At 40.0% G+C, this 24,344-nt stretch overlaps 2 protein-coding genes and 1 long non-coding RNA gene across 3 annotated transcripts; 2 read left to right on the top strand and 1 right to left on the bottom strand.

Moving 5' to 3' along the window:
* The first annotated feature begins 1,670 nt into the window (after positions 1–1,670).
* Positions 1,671–3,869, top strand: atp5mj (ATP synthase membrane subunit j). The gene is made up of 4 exons (XM_072361754.1): positions 1,671–1,781; positions 2,602–2,725; positions 3,080–3,100; positions 3,736–3,869. Exons 2-4 carry the CDS (start codon positions 2,602–2,604, stop codon positions 3,747–3,749), a joined length of 159 nt encoding a protein of 52 aa, XP_072217855.1. The 5' UTR covers positions 1,671–1,781; the 3' UTR covers positions 3,750–3,869.
* Positions 3,870–5,851: 1,982 nt separating this feature from the next.
* On the top strand, positions 5,852–23,288 carry gareml (GRB2 associated, regulator of MAPK1-like). The gene is made up of 7 exons (XM_072361753.1): positions 5,852–6,516; positions 9,134–9,274; positions 15,069–15,199; positions 15,342–15,507; positions 16,046–16,896; positions 19,139–19,308; positions 21,186–23,288. Exons 1-7 carry the CDS (start codon positions 6,402–6,404, stop codon positions 21,784–21,786), a joined length of 2,175 nt encoding a protein of 724 aa, XP_072217854.1. The 5' UTR covers positions 5,852–6,401; the 3' UTR covers positions 21,787–23,288.
* Positions 12,570–15,401, bottom strand: LOC140266685 (uncharacterized). The gene is made up of 3 exons (XR_011907166.1): positions 15,315–15,401; positions 15,018–15,165; positions 12,570–12,827 (listed from the first exon to the last, which is right to left on the bottom strand). It is a non-coding gene; the product is annotated as an uncharacterized lncRNA (long non-coding RNA).
* Positions 23,289–24,344: the final 1,056 nt, after the last annotated feature.

Here is a 24,344-nt window from a genome sequence, read left to right as displayed (position 1 = left end):
AAGCAGGGCAGCAGTCACTGCAGACAGCTTCTGTTGGGCATATTACAATGAAGAACCCATTCGAGTGTGAGCAGTGTGCTGTAAATCATCTCCTAATTTCTTTTAAACTGGCACAAGTCTGCGTTGATTCGCAGTGTTGAGTGCCTCCAAATAGGACGTGGCCTTGATGTGCTCATAAAAGAAAAAAGGTGCCTCTTGCCTATCAGAGCATGAGGACAGAAAAGAGTGGAAAGTCCCGCCCTCACTGACTTCAGCTTCAAATCACTGGTGATGTCTCTCTCACAAACTTAATCCCCTTTGGCTAAAAAGTAATCACATACTGGGAAATCACTGACTTTTCTTTCAGGAAATATGTCACTTTTTGAGTGTGTGTGTGTGTGTGGGGGGGGGGGGGGGGGGGGGGGTGTTCCCCCAGCATTGTTGTAAATATGGAACAGTGGGGAAAAGGGAAACTTGGAGAGACTTTCAGTTTGATGCATTAAAGTGAAACTGTTTCAGTATTTGAGAGGTCATTCCAGCTCAAGTCTCTCCAAACTACATTACTTAATGGTCATAAATATTCTGCTTTCTCTAAATAGAAATTCTTATTTCTAAATCAGTTTCAAACTGAGTAATCATTGTGAGCAAAGATTCCCTTATAACAGGATTTATCAGAAGCTAAAATGTCTTATTGAGAATATTCTTGTTTTGTTTGACCTGAGAAGAAAGAGGGTGCATAAACACCACAGCGTGTTACACAATGCTGTTTTTACCCTTGACAGCAGTGCCAGTGTTTTATTTATTCCTTCACTATGGTGAGCAGACAGAGCTGGTGGGAAGCCTATGTGCCATGTAGCAGCTGCACCCACACCACAAATTCTCACCTCTGTTATGGCAGTGGTAGAACCAGATACTGTAGATAACTCTAGGTCAGGCAGTAAGGTTGTTCATTTGTTCCTCCTAACTTAAAAGCTGTAGAAATTCACTGTACTTTTTGCTCTTGTGCATGTCCACATAACTTACTATACAGAGTACACGTTATTTAATGAAAGGAAAGTGTTTAAAAGTTTGAACAATGAGAATCATCAAACTCTTCAAAACTTTTTTGGCGGTTCAAATGTCCCACAAGAGTAAAAGTAACATTTTTAGTGGTCAGCTATTAGTTTGGTACACACAGGAGCCAACTTGATGAAAACAGGAACTTTAAATGAACAGTTGTTGGCTTGTAACTCCCTACTGACTCATCAATCCAATTCAACCTAGCCTGGACTTGCTTAGCAGACACCAATGCAAAAATATCTAGAATTATATAAATGGCTACCATCACTTTCCAACCAATGCACTTACCAATGTCTTATCTTCTAAATAAAATTAAAATGGAAAAATTTAAATTCAATTCTGAGACATAGAACAAAGATTAGCTACATTCAATCCAGTCAAATTGTTAGATCATCATATACCATATATATAAACAATTGACTGTATTTGATACATTTTCAATAATTTGTTTCACTGGTGAAAATTAAAATGCCGATCGTGTAAAGAACTACTATCGTCCCCCAACAGTTGTCTAAAAAACAGAAAACGGCAGATGGCAGGGTTTAGCATTTGTCCACAGTGAAGCGTGACTGTTATAAAGTTCAATTTAATGTACTTCCATTAGATGGCGCTATCGTCCGCACGGCGACTGCAGTACTACACAGTGTGTAGAAGAAGAAGCGCCCCCCTCCCACGACTTTGACGTTTAGAAACAGCAGCAGTAGCTTTCTTGACCTTCCAACAACAGCGTGGCAAACTGAAATGTAAGTTTGAGGTTTGCAGTTATTTTTGCACGGACTTTGGTTATAACCAAACAACACTCGTCACACCAAGACGCCGATTTGAACGAGGAAATATTTTCTTATCGTGCTTCTATGTTCTACTCTTGAAGAAGTAATCAGTTAGCTGTTAGCGTTTTTGCTAATGCTAGTTAGCTGCTCTTGAGCAGTGAAAACAGTTGTTCTAATTTATTAATTGAGGTAGTTCACGTTAAATCAGAATAATGCAACATTTAAAATGCTGATTATATCTCCCTGTAAATAGGTCTTCCCTTTGATGACAGTCTTGCTTTATTTCGATGATAACGCTCAATTGAATGAAGGTTAGCTAGAGTGGAGGTTGAAAGCTAGCATTAGCATTATCTGTAGCCAATTGTTATTTTCAGGACAAACTGGAGAAGCTGGTTAACTAACAGCGTCTGACCCACAGTCAGGGAAGTCAGAAAACAGTAATGCAACTCAGCATCTTGTCTTGACATCTTAATAGGTCAAAGTACTTAGATAAACCTGTAGCAGCTGAGGGTCATGGCAGGGCTGGGAGTCCTGCAAGTTAGTTTATGTTAACTTGAGCTAGAGTGCAGCTTCAGTCAAAAATAACAGCTGCCTGACGTATTAAATGCATTAAGCAACAAATATGAACTCCCAAGTGATATAAAAACTTGAAGTTCAGAGGGAGCCATACATGTAAAAATTGGTCAAAATTAACTACGTTTTTAGACTGCATGGCACCTGTTAAAGGCTTTTGTATCTACTAACTGAATGTAAGACCGCTGTTCTGAAACTGTGCTGTGGTTTTCACTCGCAGATGGCCGGGCGCCTGTTTGCAAACTGGTGGGCCGTGGTGAGCCCTTACTACTCTAAGGCATACCAGGAGATATGGGTTGGAGTTGGCATCATGGCAGGCCTGTACTACAAGGTTTCCTACGGGGGTGAGTTGAATTCTAATTGATTTGTGCTCTTTAATATGAACTTAATGAGTTGTAACCTTGTTTTATGGAACATGGTACAAAAATCTTAAGGAAGCTTTCAAGCTTTTATTGTAGTTTATTTAAGTGGTTTAAGGACAGTTTAACCACTTTTTGAACAGAAGTTTTCACAATAATTTGTAAATGTTACCAATAAATACTGGCACAAAGACAAGTGTCCTTAGTTTCTGTTCAATCATCTGTATGATAACTCTTTCCAAGTGTCAAATAAATACTAAATACAATATTCATGTATAATATTTTTGGGGTTTTTTGTATTGTGGAAAGTAACTGTCTTATTTTCTCTCCTTATTGTAGGCAAGAAGGCTGTGAAGGACAGTAAGTAGTCTAAAATGCTTTAATCATACTATATGAGGATGTTTGCTCACAACATTTCACTTTTGCATTTTTGAAATAATGAACACTACTCTGAAAGACCTCTATCTACATACAGTGATCGTTGCTGGCAACTTTGTCAGCCAAAAAGGGCTTTATTTTCTTTCTTTAAATTTACTTGTTTAAACGTTTTTTTTTTTTTGTTTGTTTTTTACTTTCCATGAAAAGCAATCCATATTTTCTAGATTAGCCCAGATGTAAGTCAAAACTTTTCTCATTTAGTATTTTGGAATCAGACAATAATCAAATTAGCCCTGCTTTTGTGGTAAGTTTACTGGATTGTTTCCTTTAGTTTGATTTGTTAAACAAAAGAAATCTGACACCTTAAAAGTTGTGTGTTTTACATATATTTGCTGAACTACCTTCATAGACAGTTTTATTTTTCACTGATGCACATTTGTATAACTGTCACTTCACACAAGGCCAGATAAAATGTCACAGAAAAAGCAAAAATGCCAGATTTTACAGTTCCATCTGTTTACCTCTAGACGTCACTGACATGCACATGCACTCATTTATTATTAACGTATTAGTGTTTTCTCTTCTCTTGTACGCATCAGTAACCTCTCTTTTTGCAGAGCCTGCACACTGAGTTTCCCACCGTGCTGACCAACTTTCACCTGCTGTGATATAATGCCCCATGTCTTCATTCTAAAGTCCAGCGTAGTTTGAATTTTTGTTAATATGGATCAAATAAAATGATTGTCCTTAACTTTGGTCATTTAATTTATTTTTGCATTACAGTTGCTGTCATGTAATACCACAGGAGATTTGACTGTATACAGAAGAGTTGAACAGAAGAGTACGGGGGTAAACTTAGCTGGGCTGTTCTCTTAACAAAGATCTACTGCTCCTCTTATTTTTCTGTCATTCACCTTCAGGCTGATAAACTGCTGCTGATTGACGGTTATCAGTCATGATGTCCCAAATAGGCTTTAAATACAAAGGTGGGGGAGGCTAGAAAATGTCCATGGAAAAATAAAATGTAGTTACTCATTTTGAGCAAAATCTGTCCTGATGAATGTTTTTGTGTTTTAGTGTTTGCCCTATCTGGGGAATCGGTGAGGTATTTCTAGCCAATGAATCACAGTTTGGGATTGCATTTTAACTAATTGAACAGGCAATAAGCCCCAGCACAGCTGCGTGGGTGTTGGTGTGGTTAGTCATTCGGAGAAGCCAGGAAAACTTTTGAGGGGTCGAAGCAACTTGTTGATGTAGATGGACTGCAAGTGCACATTTGCCCCATTTATTTTTAAGGATGCTGATGCTGTTTTCTGCTTTAATCTCCAATGATGGATTGAACCGTTTACTCTGTTATATAACTGCTGAAGTGCTCACTGCATCATGCCACAATGAACCCTAGCATCACAACTGCTTTGTTGGCAAAAATCAATAGCAAATAAGTGGCTTTCTGTGTACAGTTTGGTTCAGTGAACTGAGAGAGCTGAGCAGAGTCGTGCCCAGGGCCACCAATTCAGTGCTGAGCGACAAGCTTAGCTGTCCATATATGCTAATGATAAGACAAACATAAAGGTGTAGATGCTTTTTAAACTCCGGAATTACGGATGTATAGGAGACGGTCCAGTAATTTAAGTGTCTTGTTTCGATATGTGTAGTCAGAAGCCACCAGGCTGTAATAAAACTAATGGTTTGATCCATTTAAAAATAGCACTTCTCAATGTGAAATTGCACAGACACATATTACACAGTACATATCAGTAAAGGATTCAGATAATCTGCACACAGGAATAAGGTTGAAAGTATTTTGGGTCATAGTGGCACTGCCTTAAAATCACAATTTTGGGTTAAGAATCACTGCAAAGGCTCAGGGATGCTCGTCTACCACTGACAGTGAATGCATGTACAAATACAAGTTAAAACTCCACGCAAGTAAAAAGACTTTAAACAAGATGTAATCCAGATCAAGCACCTCTGCTGCCTCCTGTGGCCTGTCCTGCGGAGTGAAAAGTCACATTTTGAAGTTCCTCTTGGAAATCATGGACTATCTGACTTGATATCAGCATACAGTTCAAAAGCACATGATAAGGGAAACTGTGCAAATCTGTGGAGGCCCAATATACATCTACCAGTTTTGGATAAACATGCTGCAATCAAGATCTTTTTTCAAGGAAGGCCTTATTTATCAGAGCGCCTTCTGCCTGTGAGTCAGATTACTGAACTAACCTGGTTGTTGTCCAGACCGGTGAACTACTGAAGCCCTTTGGCTCATTATGAAGCACAAAAATGAAGGCCCAGACTGTTTGGCAGAAGAAATCCTAGAGTATATCAAGCACGAATGGGAAAACATTTAGCTTTTATAGCTACTGCAGTTGGTCTCCTCAGTTTTGAAACGATCACCAAGTTTTGTTACAAGAACGAATGCCGCACAGGGATACACATAAAACTACCACCTTTTTAGACATGTTTTACATTCATTTCAAAACATAAAATTTGGTTAAATTATTTGAAACTTACTGCATTTTGTTTTTCATTTTCATTTTGCACAACTTCTCAACTACTTTGGAAAACTGGGTTGTAATTATCATGACTACAACTTCCAATCCTAACTTTTATGAGGGGGATACTTTCAGCTAGATGCATTACTGTTAAAAACCGTCTATCATTTAAAAGAATGTATGCTTCACTTCACTCCATTGCTGCACAGTGTTGGCCTCATTTCTTCTGTCGTAAAGCTTTTGGGGATCGGACAAGTGACTGGCAGCTGGCACGACAAAATTAAGAAAATCTAGTCTAACGGCTGCCAGAGGTTCATCTAACTACAAATGCCACCTTCTTACCTCGACCTCAGTCAAAGGTGATGCAAACTATGCGTGGAAACATTGCAAACATCCAGTGAAGGTGACCAACCTGTAGTTACAGGCTGGATAGGACCTTGCTGCTATCTGCACTCTTCCTTTCTGCTCTCCATTACAGTTACTCATAGTTTTGGTGGGCCTTAATCAGTGTTTCACGAGATTTACGAATCACTTGCATAGGGTAGTAGACAAAAATCGGGAGACACACAGAGAAAACCAACGAGATAGGGCTCGCACTCCCTCCCCCCGCTTGTGCGCACCGACTCTGACTACCTCCCTCTCCCCTACATTCAAATATGGCGAAACTCTTTGCCATTATACCGCCACCTTCCCCCTTACCCTCATGCACTTCATCGTTACCATCACATCTGGCACCACCATCTTCACCTTCATCATCACCATTATCTCCGGTACCGTGATGACCCGGGATGATGGAGAAGTTGTCGGCGAGCCTGTCGGAGATCACTTGGAGCCCGTTGGCGCTGCCGCTGGACGCGGTGGTCAGCAAGTTCCGTCTGCCCACTCTGGTCCGTTTGGCCCACGGTAAGAGTCTACCTTTTCGAGGTGCTCCAATCATCAGTAGCACTGCAAAGAAAAACTCTTCGCCATTTGACAGCTGTTAGTTTACTCTGACGCTTCACTTCCACTTTAGTTGTGGGAAATAAGTGACGATAAATAACGATAATTTTGATTTTACAGTCAGGAAAAGAGAGAAAAGTAAAAGCACCGTCGGTCAAGTGTTTGTAACTCATCCTTTCAGTAAAGCTTTGTAAGGTTGTTAAACTACATTTATTAATTTAACTGAAGAATATGTTGGATTTTTTTTAACTGGTATCAAAGTTGTCAAGGGGGAAATGACCACTTCCGGTTAATGGTTTCAAAATAATTGCGCTAATTTTTCAGCTTGTTAATTAACAATTCTTTGGATAAGAGTTAATAGTTTGAAACAAACTGGCTCTCAGCACCTTAAAGAGTAATCTTACGTTGTCTTTGTAAAACAACATCCATAAGATATCCTCAATTCTTGCAGGTCTTTTTTAAATGACTTTGTCAAAAGTTAGAGCGTTCATTTACAATAATACTTGACTTCTTCAACATGTTTACCAGTGATCTCTGATTAATCAGCCGTTATTTTCCTGCTTTGGTATGCATTCATGGTGAACTTTAAACATTCCTACCACACCTCTATCTGCTACGCTTCAACTCTGTCATTGTTTGTCAACTGATTTGTATTTTATTTTGTCTTCTTTATCTTTATTAATAATCCATACTGCAATGATACAATTTTCCTTTGGGGATTAATAAAGTATCATTGAATTGAACTGTACTGAATTGTCATCAAGTGTTAAGAAATATGAACTACCCAATTCCTTTAAGGTGAAGTCAAATTAATTGATTAGTTTTAAAGACAATTATTATATTTAATGGCTTGGATATGATTTAAAACAAATCTGAATTTCAGTATGCTTTAGCTTCTTGAATGATGTGCTCAAATTAGCATGTTCTCAGATGAGATAAACTCATGTTTGTATTATTGTCATAACGTGCTGTATTTCAGTATTATTTATGTGGTTTAGCAAATGTTAGATAATCTACATGACAGTAAATTTGTTCGAGTGGCCCAGCGCATAAACAAGTTTCGTGTTTTTATTTTGAAACCAGTTTTACCGTATTTCCGGTATCATTCTATTTAAATGTGTCTACCTTGTTGCTTCTGTTGTATCTACAGACCCGGGCGCAGATTTTACGACTTTACATCAATCCACTGACTTTACTTTTTAGATTTCTATGTAATATTTTGTTTGCATTCACTGTTAATCTGTTTTATATATTTTGCTGCCAACATGATTTCCCTCGTTCACCACATTTGGTGTCTTTACTTTGGGAACGGGCGATGGGTGTCATGGCCAAAGTTGTTCCAGTCCAGGAGACCCAGAAAGCCACAAAGTGTCTGTTGTGCTGCTGAAGTGCTGCTCAATTCTTTTCATATGTAAATGCTGTAATCTGTCGGTGAATGTAGTGAATACTAACGAGCAGCGACGAGGAGGCAAACCTCCAACTTTCCTCGGTGGACAAAAGCGCGCACCCAATCTTTGTCACGCTCCCGGAAAATTACGCACCTCTCTTCTCTCCACGCGTGTTGTGTGGAGAAAGCATCTGTAGGTGTTTATTAACTGCACTGTAGTTACCCCACAGATGCCTCTTTGTTTGCTCAGCCAGCCAACTCAGATTGAGTTAGTTATTTACAACAGGGCACGATGACAGCACATACGCTTTCTTTTTCTTCTCCTTTTTATGTGAACGACAACAAACAACTGTGATTATTTGTATGCAGAGGCTGCAGTTAAGTGGCATGTGTGTGAAAGGATGTAATTTAATGGGGACTTTCCTGCAACACTATCATACTACATGATATTAAATTAACTTACATTTTGCCCTACAAAGGAAATTCTGATACACATCATGTATTAATTAACCCCACAGCATGTAAGTGGAGCAAAGTGGAGGTGTAACTGTTGACATCTGAGTCTGGGAGTTCTAAAGAATAATCATGAGGCTGGTTTTGGAAAGCAATGTCAAGCTTTTGCTCCAAACCTTAAATACATAAATGCATTGCTCACACAGCGAACCCTAACATCTCAGGCCACAGATCTCTGACACTGAGATTAACATTTCACTGACGAGTCTAAAGTGGCAGAGGGTTGTCCTGAGTTTGATCTTTTCCACTTGAAGCCCTTTCTCCTTGTCCCGTGTTTATATTTAGCCACCCATCAACATAATTATTACACTCAAAGGATTGTGAGCAACAACTGTGTGCGTGTTGTGTGATTGAATTGTACCACCGTGCTGTCAGCAGAAATCGATGCCTCTGTATATTCAGCTCCTGTGAATGTGGGAGAGCTGAGTTTGTGTGTGTAGGAGGGCTGTCTAATAGTAGGTTGCCAGCTGCATAGCAGGGTCCTGATTAGTGTAGCTTGGTGGTTGATGGTGGTAATTATGAGCACTGAATCCTGAGAGCATGTGTGTGTGTGCATGTGAGCGCATTTTAGTGTTCCATTACTGAGTGTGACCGTAGTAGTAAGGATTAGTTGTTTTCTTATCACCCCTGAGGCTGCAGACTGTTTGTTCACCCCTTTTTGTGTTGGTTTGTGTGTTGCAGGTGAATGTGTGGAGGGTCTGTCGGAGGAGGATGTGGTGCTGTTACACTCCTGCCGTCAGTGGACCACAGTGACGGCTCACAGCTTAGAGGAGGGACACTACGTAATCGGACCCAAGATTGACATTCCCCTGCAGTACCAGGGTGAGCACACACCTGCACACACCTACACACACACACACACACACACACACATATCACATCACATCACATTGTCATTGTGCATGCATTCATACAAAAAAGGAAAGGAAATCAGATAAAAATGACTTAGTAGCCAGTCCAAATTTTGTCCACGTTCTAAAAATACTTATGCTCCCTAAAATGTCAAATTCCCTCTGAGGGTAAAAATAAATACACACTCTTTTTTTCTAAAGGTCAACATATTCCACTTGTTCTATTTTTGGTGGGGATTTTCTGTTTCTTTGAAAGAAGGCAAGACAACGTCCCAAGCAACTGAGAAGCCAAGAGTAATGTTGTCTTTCATGTTGAAATGTCTTTTAAAATTACCAGGGATGTTTCATTAGATTTGTTCAACAAAGCTGATTTTATTTGATAATTTGGTGAAAAATGTGATGAATTGCTGTGTATTTGCATGGCTGGTCACTGGAGACAGAATTTAACTTCTGAAAGTGTTGACGCTCAGTGAACAGGACTCGGTACTTGTATGTGAACCAAGTGAATAACCGTGGCATAGAAAGTGCTAAAGTTTAGAGTCATTATGTCCGGCATGCTTATGATTCAGTTTATGTTGATTATCATTTAAAAAAAGGTTAAATAGTACATATTCTGAGTTGTGCACAGAGAATGATTGTGGGTTCTAACCCCATTAGATTTGATTGGAACTTTTCTCAAGTTTAGATTTTTTTCCATCCTACTTTCTTCTGGTTGTTTTCACCTAAAAGGCACACACATGTATTAAAAGCCCTGCTGTTTATCTGCTTTATATCATTGGATTCACAACAATGTTCCCAGAAAATACACAGTAGCATCCCCTATGCTCCTAATTATATTGGATATTTGACATTCAGAGCCTGTCAAGATAAATTAACCACTTCATTTTACAACTATTAGCTTGCTTATAATCTAGGCTCTACTAATTCATGCTGTTCAGACGAACTTGGTTTCAACTTGCAGAAGTTTGAAATTCCACAAGTAATCAAAAGTGAATCTTTTGTAGTTTTGTTGTAAACAGCTTGGCCAAAAAACACCTGGATTTAACTAAGCAGATAGAAAAGAGTTTTTAACTCTAACTGCTCTCTAATCTAAGTGATGCTTCTCATTCCTTAAACAGCCATGTGAGAAGACACATCGTGTGGTCATGGAAAAGATGTTTCTGTGTTAACAAAGGGTCAAATTATTGGTGCGCATCAAGCAAGCAAAACAACTAAGGAGACCGTTGAAACTGTCCAACACATTATCAAAATCTCAACCTTCATCTTTGAAGAAGAAATGTATTTTGAGGAAAATCTTCAGCAATTCTGATTGGAGATCATTTCAACGTTTGGTTAAATCAAATCAAAGAAGATCAGCAAAAGAGCAGCAATGTTTAATCATAAAAGTAAGAGTTTTTGTCAATGCACAATGCAAAGAGATGAGTGGCAGATCAAGGCCTAGTGCCTACTGTGAAAAGCCTGTGGGGGGAGCATTATAAACTGAGCTGCTTCAGTTGCTCTGATGGTACAGGCATATTCCACAATGACAAGTGGTTCAGGGAGTGTGAGATCTCATTTTCACACATGGATCGGCCACTGAAAAGTCTGGACTTTAACTCCACTGAGAATCTTCAGGATGTCCTGGAAACTTTACCCAGCAGTGCAACTCTCCCATCATCAATACAAGGTCTTGTTAAAAACCAGTTGAACTCTGGATGGAAATATATGTTGTGACATTGCATAAGCTTATCGAGACAAAGCCACAAAGAGTACTGAATAATGTGTACTGCCATCAAAGCTAAAGTTGGTCCAATGAGATATTAGTATGTGAGATTCATTGTTTTGCAGTACATATAGATAGAACATCCCAAATATAAGTAAAATATACAAGTCATCTTAAATTCTTCACTCTGAGAACATTTTATAGCTTCAGACAGGCTGACACATAACATACAAACTATTTCAAACAAAGTTTCTGTGTAAAGTGGTTAAAAACAGAGGACAGTGATCATTTAAACCACTTATTCAATCGAATACAGTACAAAGATGGCATTTTTAAATGTGTGAATCTGTGAAATTTTACCTTTTGAAAAATATTTATTTAAGAAATGTCTTTCAGAGGTAAAGATGGGAACAGGTTCACCACTCTGTGAAAGACTGCCCGGTTAATAGTTAAAAAGTGAAAGAATAACTTGTGTCAGTACGAAATTGCAAAGATTCTGGGGATATCATCATCTACGGTACAGGAAATCATTTAAAGACTGTGAGTACAGTACTGAATAACTTTGATCTTCCTGTCATCATACGGCACGGCATCAAAAACAAATTCTGTTGTGAAAATTACAGTTTGAGTACAGGCATACTTCTGAAAACGATTGTCAGTGGACACAGAATGTTGTCGCATCCACAAATGGAGGTTAACATAAAGAATAATGTAAAGGAAAAAAAAGAAATAGGTCCAGGTACATTACCATCTTCTTTTATCCTGTAATTTAAGGGGGACTTATGTGAAGTGGGAAACTAGTAGTTTTGATTATTCTTGGATGATGAGTTAAATAAGGTAAAGCGGAGTTCATCTACCAGTCATAGCACAGATCAAAAGCCAACTTTTGAGATAGTACAAGAACGCATCAGTGCATGCAGCATTAGCAACAAATCTATTCGAGCATCCTTAATGCTGAATGATGTAGGTTTTGGAGCAACAAATGGCTTCCATCCAGATTACTTCAGTTTTCAGTGAAGGCCTTGTTTATTTTTGCAAGACAATGCCAAACCACATCCTGCATGCACGACAGCAGCGTGACTTCAGTCGTCAAACTGACCCGCCTGCAGCCCCCACCTCTTACCAACTGACTAAAATAAGATGAAAAATACATTAGAAGAAGCAGCTGAAATTCCCTCTCAATTAAGAACAGGAAAAGCAATTGTTCTCCTCAGCTCCCAAATTCTAGAGTTTTTTAAAGGATGGTAAATGTAGCCGTACGTTTGGAAAAGTGTTGCTGATGTGAAATTCAGAAAACGTTCAGAATGACCACAGTTTTTTCAAATAACAGTAACATTTTTTATTTCAGCTTTTAATACATTGTCTGTTAAACCGAAGGTTTCAGTCATTTTGTTTTTACATCTACATTTCACACAGTAGAAAAGCTGGTATATCTAGGATGCAGTCTCCCATTTAATTACCTTAAATCTACTTAAGATGATTGAAAAGAGACATATTGCTTAAAAGGTCACAGTTAACAGTATTGAGTGATGCTGTATACAGTATATTACACAAAGAACTCACTAATGCCCCCTCCATTCACACATCCAGCGTGCTACCATGTGACCTTCCCTGACTCCTCCTGCCCATTGACTCGTGGTCTTCCTGCTGAATGAATCTGGTCGGTATGACCTCACCGGAGCTCATCTGCACAATCCCATTGTTCAGTCTCAGTCCAGTCACATTATTCGCTGTGTAACTGGATCTTAATGCCTCCTATCTGATGCTTCCTCCACTGATGGAGCGCTGATGTCACCTCACACTGCTGCCGCCTCTCAGGCTCCTTTTCAGAAGAAAGAAAGAATATTTGGTTGGGAGGGGGATGCTGAGATCATTGTAACAGCAGACGTTTCAATTTAGTGGTGGTAGCATATATCAGTCAGTGTTGCACATGTTTGTAGTTTTTTGATAATGGATAACACATATAAAGGGAGCAGATATGTACTTATCTTAAATATAATTTTCCAGCATTGGTAAGCTCTTTGAAGATTCACAATAAATATGTGAATTACTGTTTTTATACACTGTAAACCTCTACTAAACACAAACATTTCAATATCTTTTTACAAACCTAACCCACACTCCAAATCTTTTCTAAAACCCAGCAAGAATTTTTATGTGATTGCCTAAATCACATCTGAAAGTTTTGTTGGCTGTGTTGAGGTTTCAACAGTTGCGAAGTGGTTTGCTGTGAACTGTAGAGAGCTTGTTTTATGTGAACACAAATGACGACTTAGCTGTTGCAACACTTAGATCAAACCTTTCCTTTAAAGCTATACTGTCTGTCTCTTTCAGCCATCTGTGAATCTGTATTTTAATCTTGTCTTCTTGCTGTGAAACTAACTCTTTTCTTTCTTTTTTTTACACTGAACTCTCTCACAGTGGGCAAAACGAACTAACTGGAGGTCCAGTGCTTTTATACAGTGGCAGCTATGTTGTGGTCGCTCACATCATCCATTCAGTGGCTCTGGTCATGTAGAAAAGCCGATTAAAACATGTTGTGTGGGTTAACACAGAATACAAGGTCGACTGCTCAGATTTAAGGAGAGAAGAAGCATTTGGTTGTCTATTTTTTGGAAAATGTCTGCATAGTTATGTTTTGTCATTTTGTCAACACACATAACATTGATGCAACACGTAAAGCTGATGGAATAAAGTGCATTTCATTTTACGCACTTTAAAGACCACATTTGTGTATCTTTCAATATGAGGTATTTTGGCAACATAAGGCCAATGCCAGTGATGAGCTAACGTCTGTGTGATGACTTCATACAGGAAGTCTAAATAAGCTTAGGATGAGAGCAATATAGGTTTACCCCTGGGGATGGACAACAGGATGCCTCCCTCCTTCTCATCCTCTCTCTGTTTGCATCCTCCTCATACCCATCAATGAGAGGCTGGGATGACAGAGGTGTAGAGGACAGAAAAGCTGAATGATACGTTAAGATGGATATGTTTCAGGGGAGGAAGTGGCAACACAGTCACCTTTGTAATATGGAAGAGGAGGCAAAAGCCTTGAACCACATTGTAGTTATTTGTTTCTTATCAAAGTAAAAGTGCTGTAGCTCATTTTTATGGTGTGTCTTATATTTGTTCTGTTGCTTGTCAGCAACATTTGGACCTTCCCTTCTAACTGAATAATCCCCTAAATGATATGTGTGTACAGGATTGAGCCGCAGTCTGTTTAGTTTGGTGGCAAACTCTGTTTCATTTCAACTCCTCTTCTGTTTGTCACTTCTTAGGGGGGAGGGAAGTGGTGAGTTGTGTTGAAAAGTAGCGCTTGCCTGTATTGTTTGGTGGGTTGAAGCTCTTTATCGTGGGGGCTCTGTATGAATTGAGAGAAGGAGGGAGGAGCTGGCATAGAGGATGTTGGAGTTTGGTATTCTGCTCTGCCTCCCAAATAAAAAAACTTTCTCATATGTCTTTCCTGCACAAACCCAAGAAAAGGAGGATCCTCCAAGGGTTGAGTTGTTAAACTGCAATCCAATAAACTATAAATAACTTTAAATATGGACAGTGTGAGCCTTATTTTTGGAGAATATTATGCATTTCATAAAATAGATAAGTGCTTCATCTTGTGTGATCAAAAGTGGCACAAACCCAAAAAATAGCTTTAACAACAACTCTGGATTGTGAGAGTTTGAAAGGTTTGCAGACAGAGGAGGGAATGAGAAAAAGAGAAAGAGTTGTATGTGTGAGTGTCTCCATGGTGATGTGTCTCTGCTCTGCGTGAGAATGGGGGTCCTTTATTGGTTGCCATGCCAACCCCGTCAGATGTCAATTGGCTTAGAGCTGGTGCCAGGTCAAAGGTCAGCGAGGTGTCTTTATATTCTTCTCGTTCAAACACTGTCCTCTGCAGGTCTGTTTGTTTCTATACTGAAGCTACCGGGAGGCAGAAACAACCCTTCTTCTCACCTCCTTTCTACCCTCATCACTTTCTCCTCCCCTTCTCTTCCTTTACCAATTGACTTACCGTTCTCATCTGTTTTTCTTTTTTCCACCATCATCCTCATTTTCTCTGTAGGCAAGTTCAAGTTGTTGGATGAAGACAGAGACGTCAGGGATCCGATCCAGTATTTCTCCAGTGTGGAGGAAGTTGCTGGAGTCTTCCCTGACCGGGTCTTTGTTATGGAGACAATCACTTTCAGTGTCAAGGTTAGCATCCATCATCGCCTATAAAGATTAAATTACTTTTGCTTTTCTCTGTTTAGCTTTAAATTGCTGAATTCTGTGATTGTTTGGCTAACTTTATATCATGCAGTGTGCATACATATTTACATATATGTGTGTGCTACAGGTGGTCTCAGGGGAATTCAGTGAGGACAGTGAGCCCTACAGCTTTACTCTGGAGGCTGGAGATGAGCTGTCACTCATGGGGAAGGCAGAGCTTCTCTGTGCCACGCCTCCAAAGGAAAAGACAGGACTTAGTGCACTCCTGAGACGCCTGGGAAAGACTCCTAGAAGTAAGCAAAGTCCAGCTACTTAGTTCTGAGCGTTAGGTAATCCGGCACACGTGAGAACAAGTAGATTTTCTCCTGTCAGAAGAATTACTGGGGTTAATTTGTTCATGTAAAGGCACACACTTTCTCTTTTGTAGATCATATGTTTGACTCTGAATTGACAATTGTTGTGCAGCTTAAAGAATACCACCCATAGTGAATGCTGAAGTAATTTCAATTCAATTTAATCAAATTTGATGACAGCAACAAGTTTATAAAAAGTTAGGGAAAGGGGGAAACAATATGCAGAGATGCAAGCTGGTCTGATTCATTATATGTGGATATTTGGTGGTTAATCTGTTAATCTTACTAAGTATAACCTGGACCATTAATTGCTGCAGTTTGCAACATTCTGCTACTTATTTGTCTGTAACTGATGTTGGAACTGTGATATCACACCTTTCTTTAGGCTGGACTTGGAGCAATTCTGTTGAATGAAAGCACAACGTGATCTGCACACTATTTGGGTACTCTCACTACCTTTCTTTCTCTGTCTCTTCAGGTAAAACTCCCTGCCTGGTCTGTATGAACCACCGCACCAATCAGAGTGTCAGCTTACCCTTTGGCTGCCGTGGACGCTTTTGCACACGCTCCCCTCTGGAGCAAGGCATGTTGGGAGGGGAGCACACGGTACGCAGCATAATCGAGAGAGTTCGTCTGCCCGTCAATGTGTCTGTACCGTCACGGCCGCCCCGGAACCCCTATGATCGCCATGCTGTGCGAGAGGGCCACCGCTATAAGCTACTCAACATTGTCAGCAAGACGGTGGTGCTATGTATGGTCCTCCGCAGACAGGAAGTCTCCCCCTCACACTTCTTATTGCTGCGCTGCATGCCCCGGTTTAATGTGGCAGAGGCGTCCGTTCACACAGCGGCGCTTGAGAGCCTTCTGCTGCGATACGCCTTCGACCCAGATGCCTACTCCCGTGCTGTTAGAGAAACCCGGCCAGAGTTGGAGTGTATGACAGAGGAGTGTGTAAGCCCACGGCGCTCTCGAATGTGCGGGTCGGGTCAGGACTCACTGGCACCGGCACTGCAGCGCCTCTCAATGTGCGGGTACGTCGGTGGGGTTTCAGACGGCCTGTCACAGCGATGCAGGGACTCTCTGGGAGAGCGGCTGGGGGAGGGACCAGGTGAGGAGAGGGAGTATGTGACTCCTGAGTGGACTGAGGATGAAATGAGGACCAGTGAGGAGATCCCTTATGAGGAACTCTGGACCAATCAGAATGCAGAGGGCTTGGGAAAGGAGCCAAACCTTATATCTTTCCATTCGTCTTCCTCATTGGACGGTTCTGTTGGTACCGTGGTGACTAGAGTGTCTACCCCTCCACCTGTACCTCCAAAATCTGATGCTGTGAGTTTCAGTCCTCACCTACTGTCCCTTCCTTGGCCCTTCTGTCTCTTATAGCTCTTTTATATGATCTGTGCACAACAGCATCCGGTTTTTAAAAGTGAGAATTCATGGCTTGAATTATTCATAGAACACAGCTTTTAAACCTCACTGACACACACACACACACACACACACACACAAGCATGTGATGATTTCCTGGAAAGGCTGTTATATACACAAATGTGTAGAGAAGGTTGACACAAAAAAAGAAAAACAACATTAAGTGTGTCAGTAAGACTTTGGGCCACTATGTGCGATCAACAACAGCTGGATTCTGTTGTCTCTTCAATTCTTGTGACGGGATGAAACACTAAGCTTCAAAGAAATTTAAAAAATAAAGGTCTTTAGCTGGTTTAAGATTTGGTGACTACAAAGGCCTGAGCTCTATATCAATGTAATTCTGATTAACCAATTTTCTGACCACCTGTCTTATAGAGGAAGGCATTGTAATCCTGGAAGAGACTACTCCCATCAGAATATAAACAGTTTGTTATAGATAAATCAGGATTGTTCAGGAAAATGATTTGTCTTGCAGTGACCTTCCATTTAAGTGGATTTAAAATAGCATATCCCCTCACAGTTTTTCCTATGATATGTCACTCATCTGTATAAACTACATGGGTGCTAGCAGGGGATGATATTCCTCCTCATCAAGGATTAGCTGCCAAAAGTAATTTATCAATCAAATAGGATGGTCACTTTATTTTGATATCATAAGGTTTGTATTATGAGTCAGGTTGTCTGAAAATGACTTTTATTGTTTTTGTGGTAATTCAAAACAGTCTCGTGTCATCACCTGCTTAACAACACCGTGTCCAACTGATTGACACATATTGCATACATGCATAAACACATATTTCTATTAGCTTCGAGGGTTGTATAAACAAACGTTACACATGGCAAATATGTGCGCAGCAGAAGACAGGAGTGCAACAAGGCTGCGTCACTAAAAGGTCACTAAAGGAGTGGAAAAATCTGGAAACATGACAGTTTTTCACCAAGCTGTTTTCAAACAGTTGAATGAAGACAATTATGACTGTTTTGCAACCATGATCACGAGGGAAAAATCGGGTGTTTAGCTGGGCTGAAAATGTGGGAAATTAAAAAATAATCAGGGTGTCAGGTGACAAGGTGACAAAAAAATAGACCTTCATGAACTGGATCTACATTTGCTGACAACAAAGATATTTTATTCATTACCTGGTACATCAGTTTTCATTTCCAAAAGTATAAATACCATTCCTTCTCTGATGCACTTTAATATTTTGAGAGGAGTGAAAAGGAGAAAAGGGTGCATTTTCTGTTTGAAAGTTGGAGCACAAAGAGAGAATCCCCTTTAGATGGGGGCAGTTTTGAAGAAAATGTTGTTTGAAGTTAAAGTTCTTCATGTTTTGTTTGGAACAAATGAATATTAAATTAAAATATTTTCCACTGATTGATTTTAGATCTTTAGGGCATCTCTAACGCACACTTTGTTAAACAAGCATTGGTGGGTTTCTGAACTTCCCTTTTTTAGTGCATTGTGGAAGGTTTAATGGCACATATAACCACATTTATTTACTTATTTTTTAAAAGTAAAAGAATAAAAAGAATTTCTGATTTTAAATCTCACTTATATATAAATATATTTTCTTAGTTGTAAGCTCAGGACTGTAAATGTGTTGCCAAAGCTCGGACTTTAGTTTAAACTGAGAAGCCATGATATAAGCCTCACATTAGTGATCTCCTCTCTATCATTTCACTGGTGAAATAGAGTGTGAGGTTGATACTAAGGTTGCTTTTGTTGCTGAGCTGTCTTATTAAGTTGCTCTCCTCTGATTAGTTTTCATACGTTAGCGTGTCTGAAAGGAGTACCATTACCATTCTTTTGTTTTGTTTACTTAACTTTGTTCTTTCAGAGAGGTTTGTGTGGGTGTAGACATCTGCTTAGCAACTGGATTATACCCTGTTGCACGGCGTTCTTCATCCCCTGATATTTAGCCTGCCAAGAAACTGTGTTTCTGTGTGTGTGCGTGTGTGTGTTAAGCGGCTGTGTGCGAGGGAGTTTGTTTGAGGTGTAAAGGTCACTAAGTTTGACATTTACCAAACAGAACACACACACAGACTCACATAAATCCTCCTGAGAAGTCGAGTTTTAAGTGTTAACTTTTTTGCTGATGCGTGTGTGTTATTGTTATGCTTGCGCATGGGTGTGTTTGTGTAGGTGAGAGAGGAGTGTCGCTACTTGATTGCCCCTCCGGTTCCCCCTCGCTGCTCTAAAGGAGGCTCCATCTCCAGTCCGGTCCCCAGCCCTCCGGTTCCGCCTCGCTTCCCCAAAATCTCCACCTCCCCAAGACCAAACCTCTCCTTCTACTCCTCTGGACTGCATGACAGGTACCGTAGCTTTAGTTTTTACTCAAACAGCAACAAAACAACCTTAACATTTCATTGGCATTAAATTATTCATACAGTTACTGAGGATTGCTGTTTTCTGGTCTCAGTGCCAAATGTTATCGACAAAACAGGAAGAGATTCAAAATACTGTTAAGTCTGGAAATATTTGGATAATTTAGTTACCATTACATAAAAAATATGTAAAACAAACCCAATTGTAATATGGAGGTGTTATCTACCAAACTGGAGGAAGGTGCTCTTCCCTCCCTTTTTTAAGGAGTCAAATTCCAATTAACTCAAAAGCTGTTCCATGAACAGCTTTCTTCATAAGTTCAGCTAGCAAAGTTTTTACCAGCTGAGGTATTTACATTTGGAAGCTAGCACAAATGAAACAAGCAATCCTTAGACTTCAAAAAACAAATATTCCATCAAAGAGATACTGGTAGTATTAGAAGTAGCCAAATCAACAGTTTGGCACATACTGATAGAGGAATTCTTTGGACATAAGAAGGCCTGGATGCTCACAGAAAATAACAAAGGCTGAGTCTTCTGAGAGAAGAGCACTCTCCAGGAGGAAGGCATATCTCTATCTAAGTCTACCACGAAGAGAAGACCTCATGAACGTATAGACAGACACTTCACCATAAGGTGCTTCATAAGCATCAAGATTAGAAATGACAATTTCAGAGTGTAAAAAAAAGTTCATGAACAGCATTCTTTGAGAATGGAGGTTTGGAACGGCTCATGAGCGGAGCTACACCACATCATCTGTAAAACAGATGCAGTGTGACAGCATGACATGACATGGCTACCGACTGCACAAGGTCAGGGCTGTGATGGCATGAAAGCAGCAGAATGAATCCTGAAACATATATGGATACACCTACAGCTTAGATTCAGTTGATAGAAGTGTGTTTCACAGTAGACATCCTTTACCCTGCTAAAGCAGCCCAGGAGTTTTTAAAGGTACAGGAGTGGAATATTCTGCAATTATCTGATTTTAAGCTCATTGTGTTGCATTTTACTTACTGAGAAATAAAACAGAAAATGGAAAAACCCACAAATGCATGCATCAAATAGAAGGAAATCCATTCCTCACCGATTTCCAAATTACTTCACGATAAAGTTTGAAAAACTTGCATTTTATCTTTGCTGATTTTGTAATTACATTTCAGTCCCTGTGGAAGTGGGTTTTTCCTATTGCATCTGCAATTCCTAAAACCCTGTTACAATTTAGTTGTGAGTTCTCTCAAATTAAAGCTAAGAGTCTTCACTATAGGGCCTTTATTTATGATAGAACTATAACTTGGTAAATATTCTACATTGAATAACAAAGAAATGTGTTAGTGTCCAAATACATGCAGACATAACTCTGTTACTGATGTTTTTAAGGATGCTTCTACATTCATGATGCTTCTACATTCTTTCCTCCTTCTTTATTGTAGATAGTGATGTTTTTCTCATAAATCTGTCCCATTTGAAGTAAACAGTGTCATCAGAAGATCCATTCAGCAGCTTTTCCAGAGCTTTCTGTTGTATTAGATTATTTTTATCAGCTCATGGAATTTGCTCACTTGTTATGGAATTGCTTCTGAGCATTTTATTACTTTGAAACTGGAGCTTTTCAGCTTTTAAGTCAATATGGAGGGCAAAGAACACTAGAGAATGCGAATTCTTCTGAACATCCTCTCAACAACTGTGTGTTATGATTGATTTGATGCTAAATGTGGTTAACGCAGCTTTTTTATGTCCTTAAACACTCTTAAAATGATGGCATATAGCCAACACTGAAAATATTGTCAAGTCATTTGCTGATAATATTTGAATCACTTCCCATATGAGAAGGGTTCTAATGTCACTTTCTCCTGCTCTTGCAGCTGTTCACCATCTCCGGATGCCACCCTCTACTGTTACCCGTGCTCCTGGGCAGATTGTCCTGCTCCTAATCCAGCCAGTCCTGAGCCAGTCTCTGCTTTCCCTGCAGACAACACAGGCAACCCTCAGCCTGCACAGGCCACCTGGGCAGAGCCATGGGTTGAATCCTTCTCTTCCTCTGGACCCAGACTCAGGCCGCCACCCCCACAGAGTCGATTTGCCCCCTTTGGTGCGTTGAACCCCTTTAACCGCCAGTCGCCTTGCCCCTCGCCTGAACCTGCACCCAATCCCACAACAGATTCCTCCAGAGGTGCAGAAGGTGGGGGAGCATCCACAGGGGTAGCTGAGGGATTGTCCACACCACCCGACCCTACCTGGCGACCTCCTGCTGACCTGTCTGCATTGTCTCTAGAGGAAGTGTCGGCATGCCTGCGGTTCATTGGCTTACCCGAAGCAGCGGTGGCTGTGTTCCAGAGGGAGCGAATCGATGGCAGCCTCCTGGTGCAGCTGACTGAGGACATTCTGTCACATGACTTCCACCTGAGTCGACTCCATGTGACCAAAATCACACAGTTTATACAGGGCTGGAGGCCTAAAATCTAGCTGTCTTGATAGTGTGCCTGCTGGTTACTCAGCCTTCCTGAATGTGCCTTCCACTGTGACCTACTGGCTGCTGAGCCCCACTGACTGTCGCTGAAGGAAATAACGCCACACTGTGGACAAAGTGTAGAATTGACTTTTGACTCCCTGACTGCATCACTTCCATCTGAACCACAGGCCGGAACTAGTTTACTAACAAAGGCTTCAACAAAGAGCTTCATAATGAATGTGTCCCATTTCAGTTTGTTTTAGGAGCCAACCCCAGAGCACCATCATGCAACAGACTGAGAGCAGAGAGGAATTAGACACTATGTGGACTTCTGTGGCCTTCATGCTGTGGTTCCACATAAAATCTTATGTGAAAGGAAACCTTTCCTTCATTTTACAGAAACAATGTTTTAAAAAATGTTTTTTAAATACTGTGTTATTTACATCACTGTAGGTCCTCAGTGAGTTACAGTATAAGGAACAATAAGGCCTTTATTGTTGACCAGTAGGACGAGTAACAACACAGATGTAACACACTAAGCTTGCCTCCTACGCTGGTCTCTTGCACAAACTGTCTCATTGAGCTTCATTGGCATGTAATTGTCATAAATATCAAACTGAGAGATTTTTAGGAGCTAAGTAAGAGCTAGTTCTTTAAATGAAAATAGAAATACCAGCACTCAATAAATTAAAGACTGAGGCTAAACCATCTCTGAATATACAGTGTTGTGTATTTGGTGCATTTTGTGTTTTAGTGCAGAGGCATTTTTATCAACATTTTTTTATGGGTAGCACAGATCAGATACACTGATGTGTTGAAATGAAATAAAAGAATGACCCAGTGCCTCAGAAACAGATTCCTCTCGATGCACCTCAGATTGCTTGTGAAGCTCTGCTGTATGTAGCCATGCATTAGAATAATCACACTTGAAACACCTTTTTCTTAAAACAAATTGGAGGAAAAGTCTCATACTCAAAAAGAAACGATGAAATTATAAAATTCTTTAAGTGAATTACGTGAAGACAAATTTTTTCATATATAAACATTTTAGGATTAGTTTTGATTTCATACACTAAATGGTTGACTAATGGAATAAAGAAGATGTTTTCCAGGACTAACAGTTATCCAGATACCTCCATATAAAGTGACGTTTATGTTGTTGTAAACTTGTTCATTAATACTTGTCATTCTCTTGTTGCCACGCAAGCTGCTGTTCATGCATAATGTCACATCAAGTCCTCTTGAAAATTTCCACAAATTTAATAAGTCGCAGCCAGTTCAGGAAGCTGCTTATTGATGTCACGTTTTTGAAAACTGTTTCGCATGACATCTAAGAAATTCCCCACCCCAGTGGGTCTGTGGTCCCACTGCCCTGAAATATCGATGTACTCTCTGTGACCATGTAACTGCGAGATCAGACGAGCAGTGAAGAAATACACGGGAGATTGGAAAATAAACTGAAACTAAACGCGCTCAGATATTTAATTTGTCCTTAAGTCACTGCTTTGGTCATGCTGTGCTGGAGTCAACAACACACAAACCTATTCCAGCTTGAAATAAAACCACATGCAAAGGAAAACAAGAAGAAGAATTGGGAGTTTACAACAGATGCAAAAAACACACATGAAAACCAGATGTAAGCAATGTAATTTCTACATAGGAATACATCACTTAATCATTTTCTCATTATATCACATTAACAGTGTTTAAACTGAATGATCTAAAGAGCCATGCAAAAAGTTATACTCGATGGTCATTTCAAATCAAGAAATAAAGCTCTGTATTTTCTAAGTCCAGCAATAAAGAAATGCCACACATACAGCAGAACATACCCAGAGGGTGCACCAGCTGGTCCATGACACCCATCTTCTTGATTTTATCAGGCTTAATGCTGGCATGATAAACTGATATCAGCCCAAGTGAGTGTCTTGACCTTAATATACTCAAGAGTAAGTCAGTTGCCACTAGCACAAGACTGTGTGGCTTTCAAGCCTTCACTTGAGTAACTGATTAATATGTAAGTGTGTATGTATACCATTTTTAGGCGGTCTCTGAGCACCACCTGCTCCAGGCAGCCATCCCACCAAGACCTCTGGTGCTCCCTGGATTATTTTGATTTTTTTTTATGGCAAATTGATAGAGACAAGAAAATCAGATATTAGAGCTTAAATCTTAATGGAACCAAGCAGCATTTTTCGCACAGGCTCCCTTTGTCACACACAGCTTTATACCTTGAGGCCTGTTTCCAGGAATGAGCCTCAGATGACTATGACAGAAGGGATTAGATTTTTCCTCAACATCTTCTGACCTTCCTGAAAGAGACCGGTGAGTTCAGTCCTGTTCAGTTAATTAACGAGAGGTTGACTATCCAATCTTAACAAAACATCATTGATTCATCGATAAAAAGAGCTGTAGCACTTTTCATTACTTTTTTGTCCCATTGTCCTTATTGTTTTCCTTTTTCTTACATGTTTTGGTTACAATTCCAAGTACACAAAAGCATTTGTGTGACAACACATACAGGGATTAGGAATCATTCTTAAAACCCTGATATGTCCACTTGCCGTCTGAC

This window comes from Leuresthes tenuis, unplaced genomic scaffold (genome assembly GCF_036924035.1).
Source record: "Leuresthes tenuis unplaced genomic scaffold, fLeuTen1.0.hap1 SCAF_13, whole genome shotgun sequence".
NCBI lineage: Eukaryota > Metazoa > Chordata > Actinopteri > Atheriniformes > Atherinopsidae > Leuresthes > Leuresthes tenuis.
This window is presented reverse-complemented; position numbering and strand designations above follow the sequence as displayed.

Bases quoted from the DNA above. Each gene is read 5' to 3' on its own strand.
- atp5mj (XM_072361754.1), top strand. From the start codon at position 2,602: ATGGCCGGGCGCCTGTTTGCAAACTGGTGGGCCGTGGTGAGCCCTTAC. The intron at 2,726-3,079 runs GTGAGTTGAATT...TCCTTATTGTAG, and splicing joins CTACAAGGTTTCCTACGGGG to GCAAGAAGGCTGTGAAGGAC.
- gareml (XM_072361753.1), top strand. From the start codon at position 6,402: ATGATGGAGAAGTTGTCGGCGAGCCTGTCGGAGATCACTTGGAGCCCG. The intron at 9,275-15,068 runs GTGAGCACACAC...TTTTCTCTGTAG, and splicing joins CATTCCCCTGCAGTACCAGG to GCAAGTTCAAGTTGTTGGAT. The intron at 16,897-19,138 runs GTGAGTTTCAGT...GTGTTTGTGTAG, and splicing joins TACCTCCAAAATCTGATGCT to GTGAGAGAGGAGTGTCGCTA.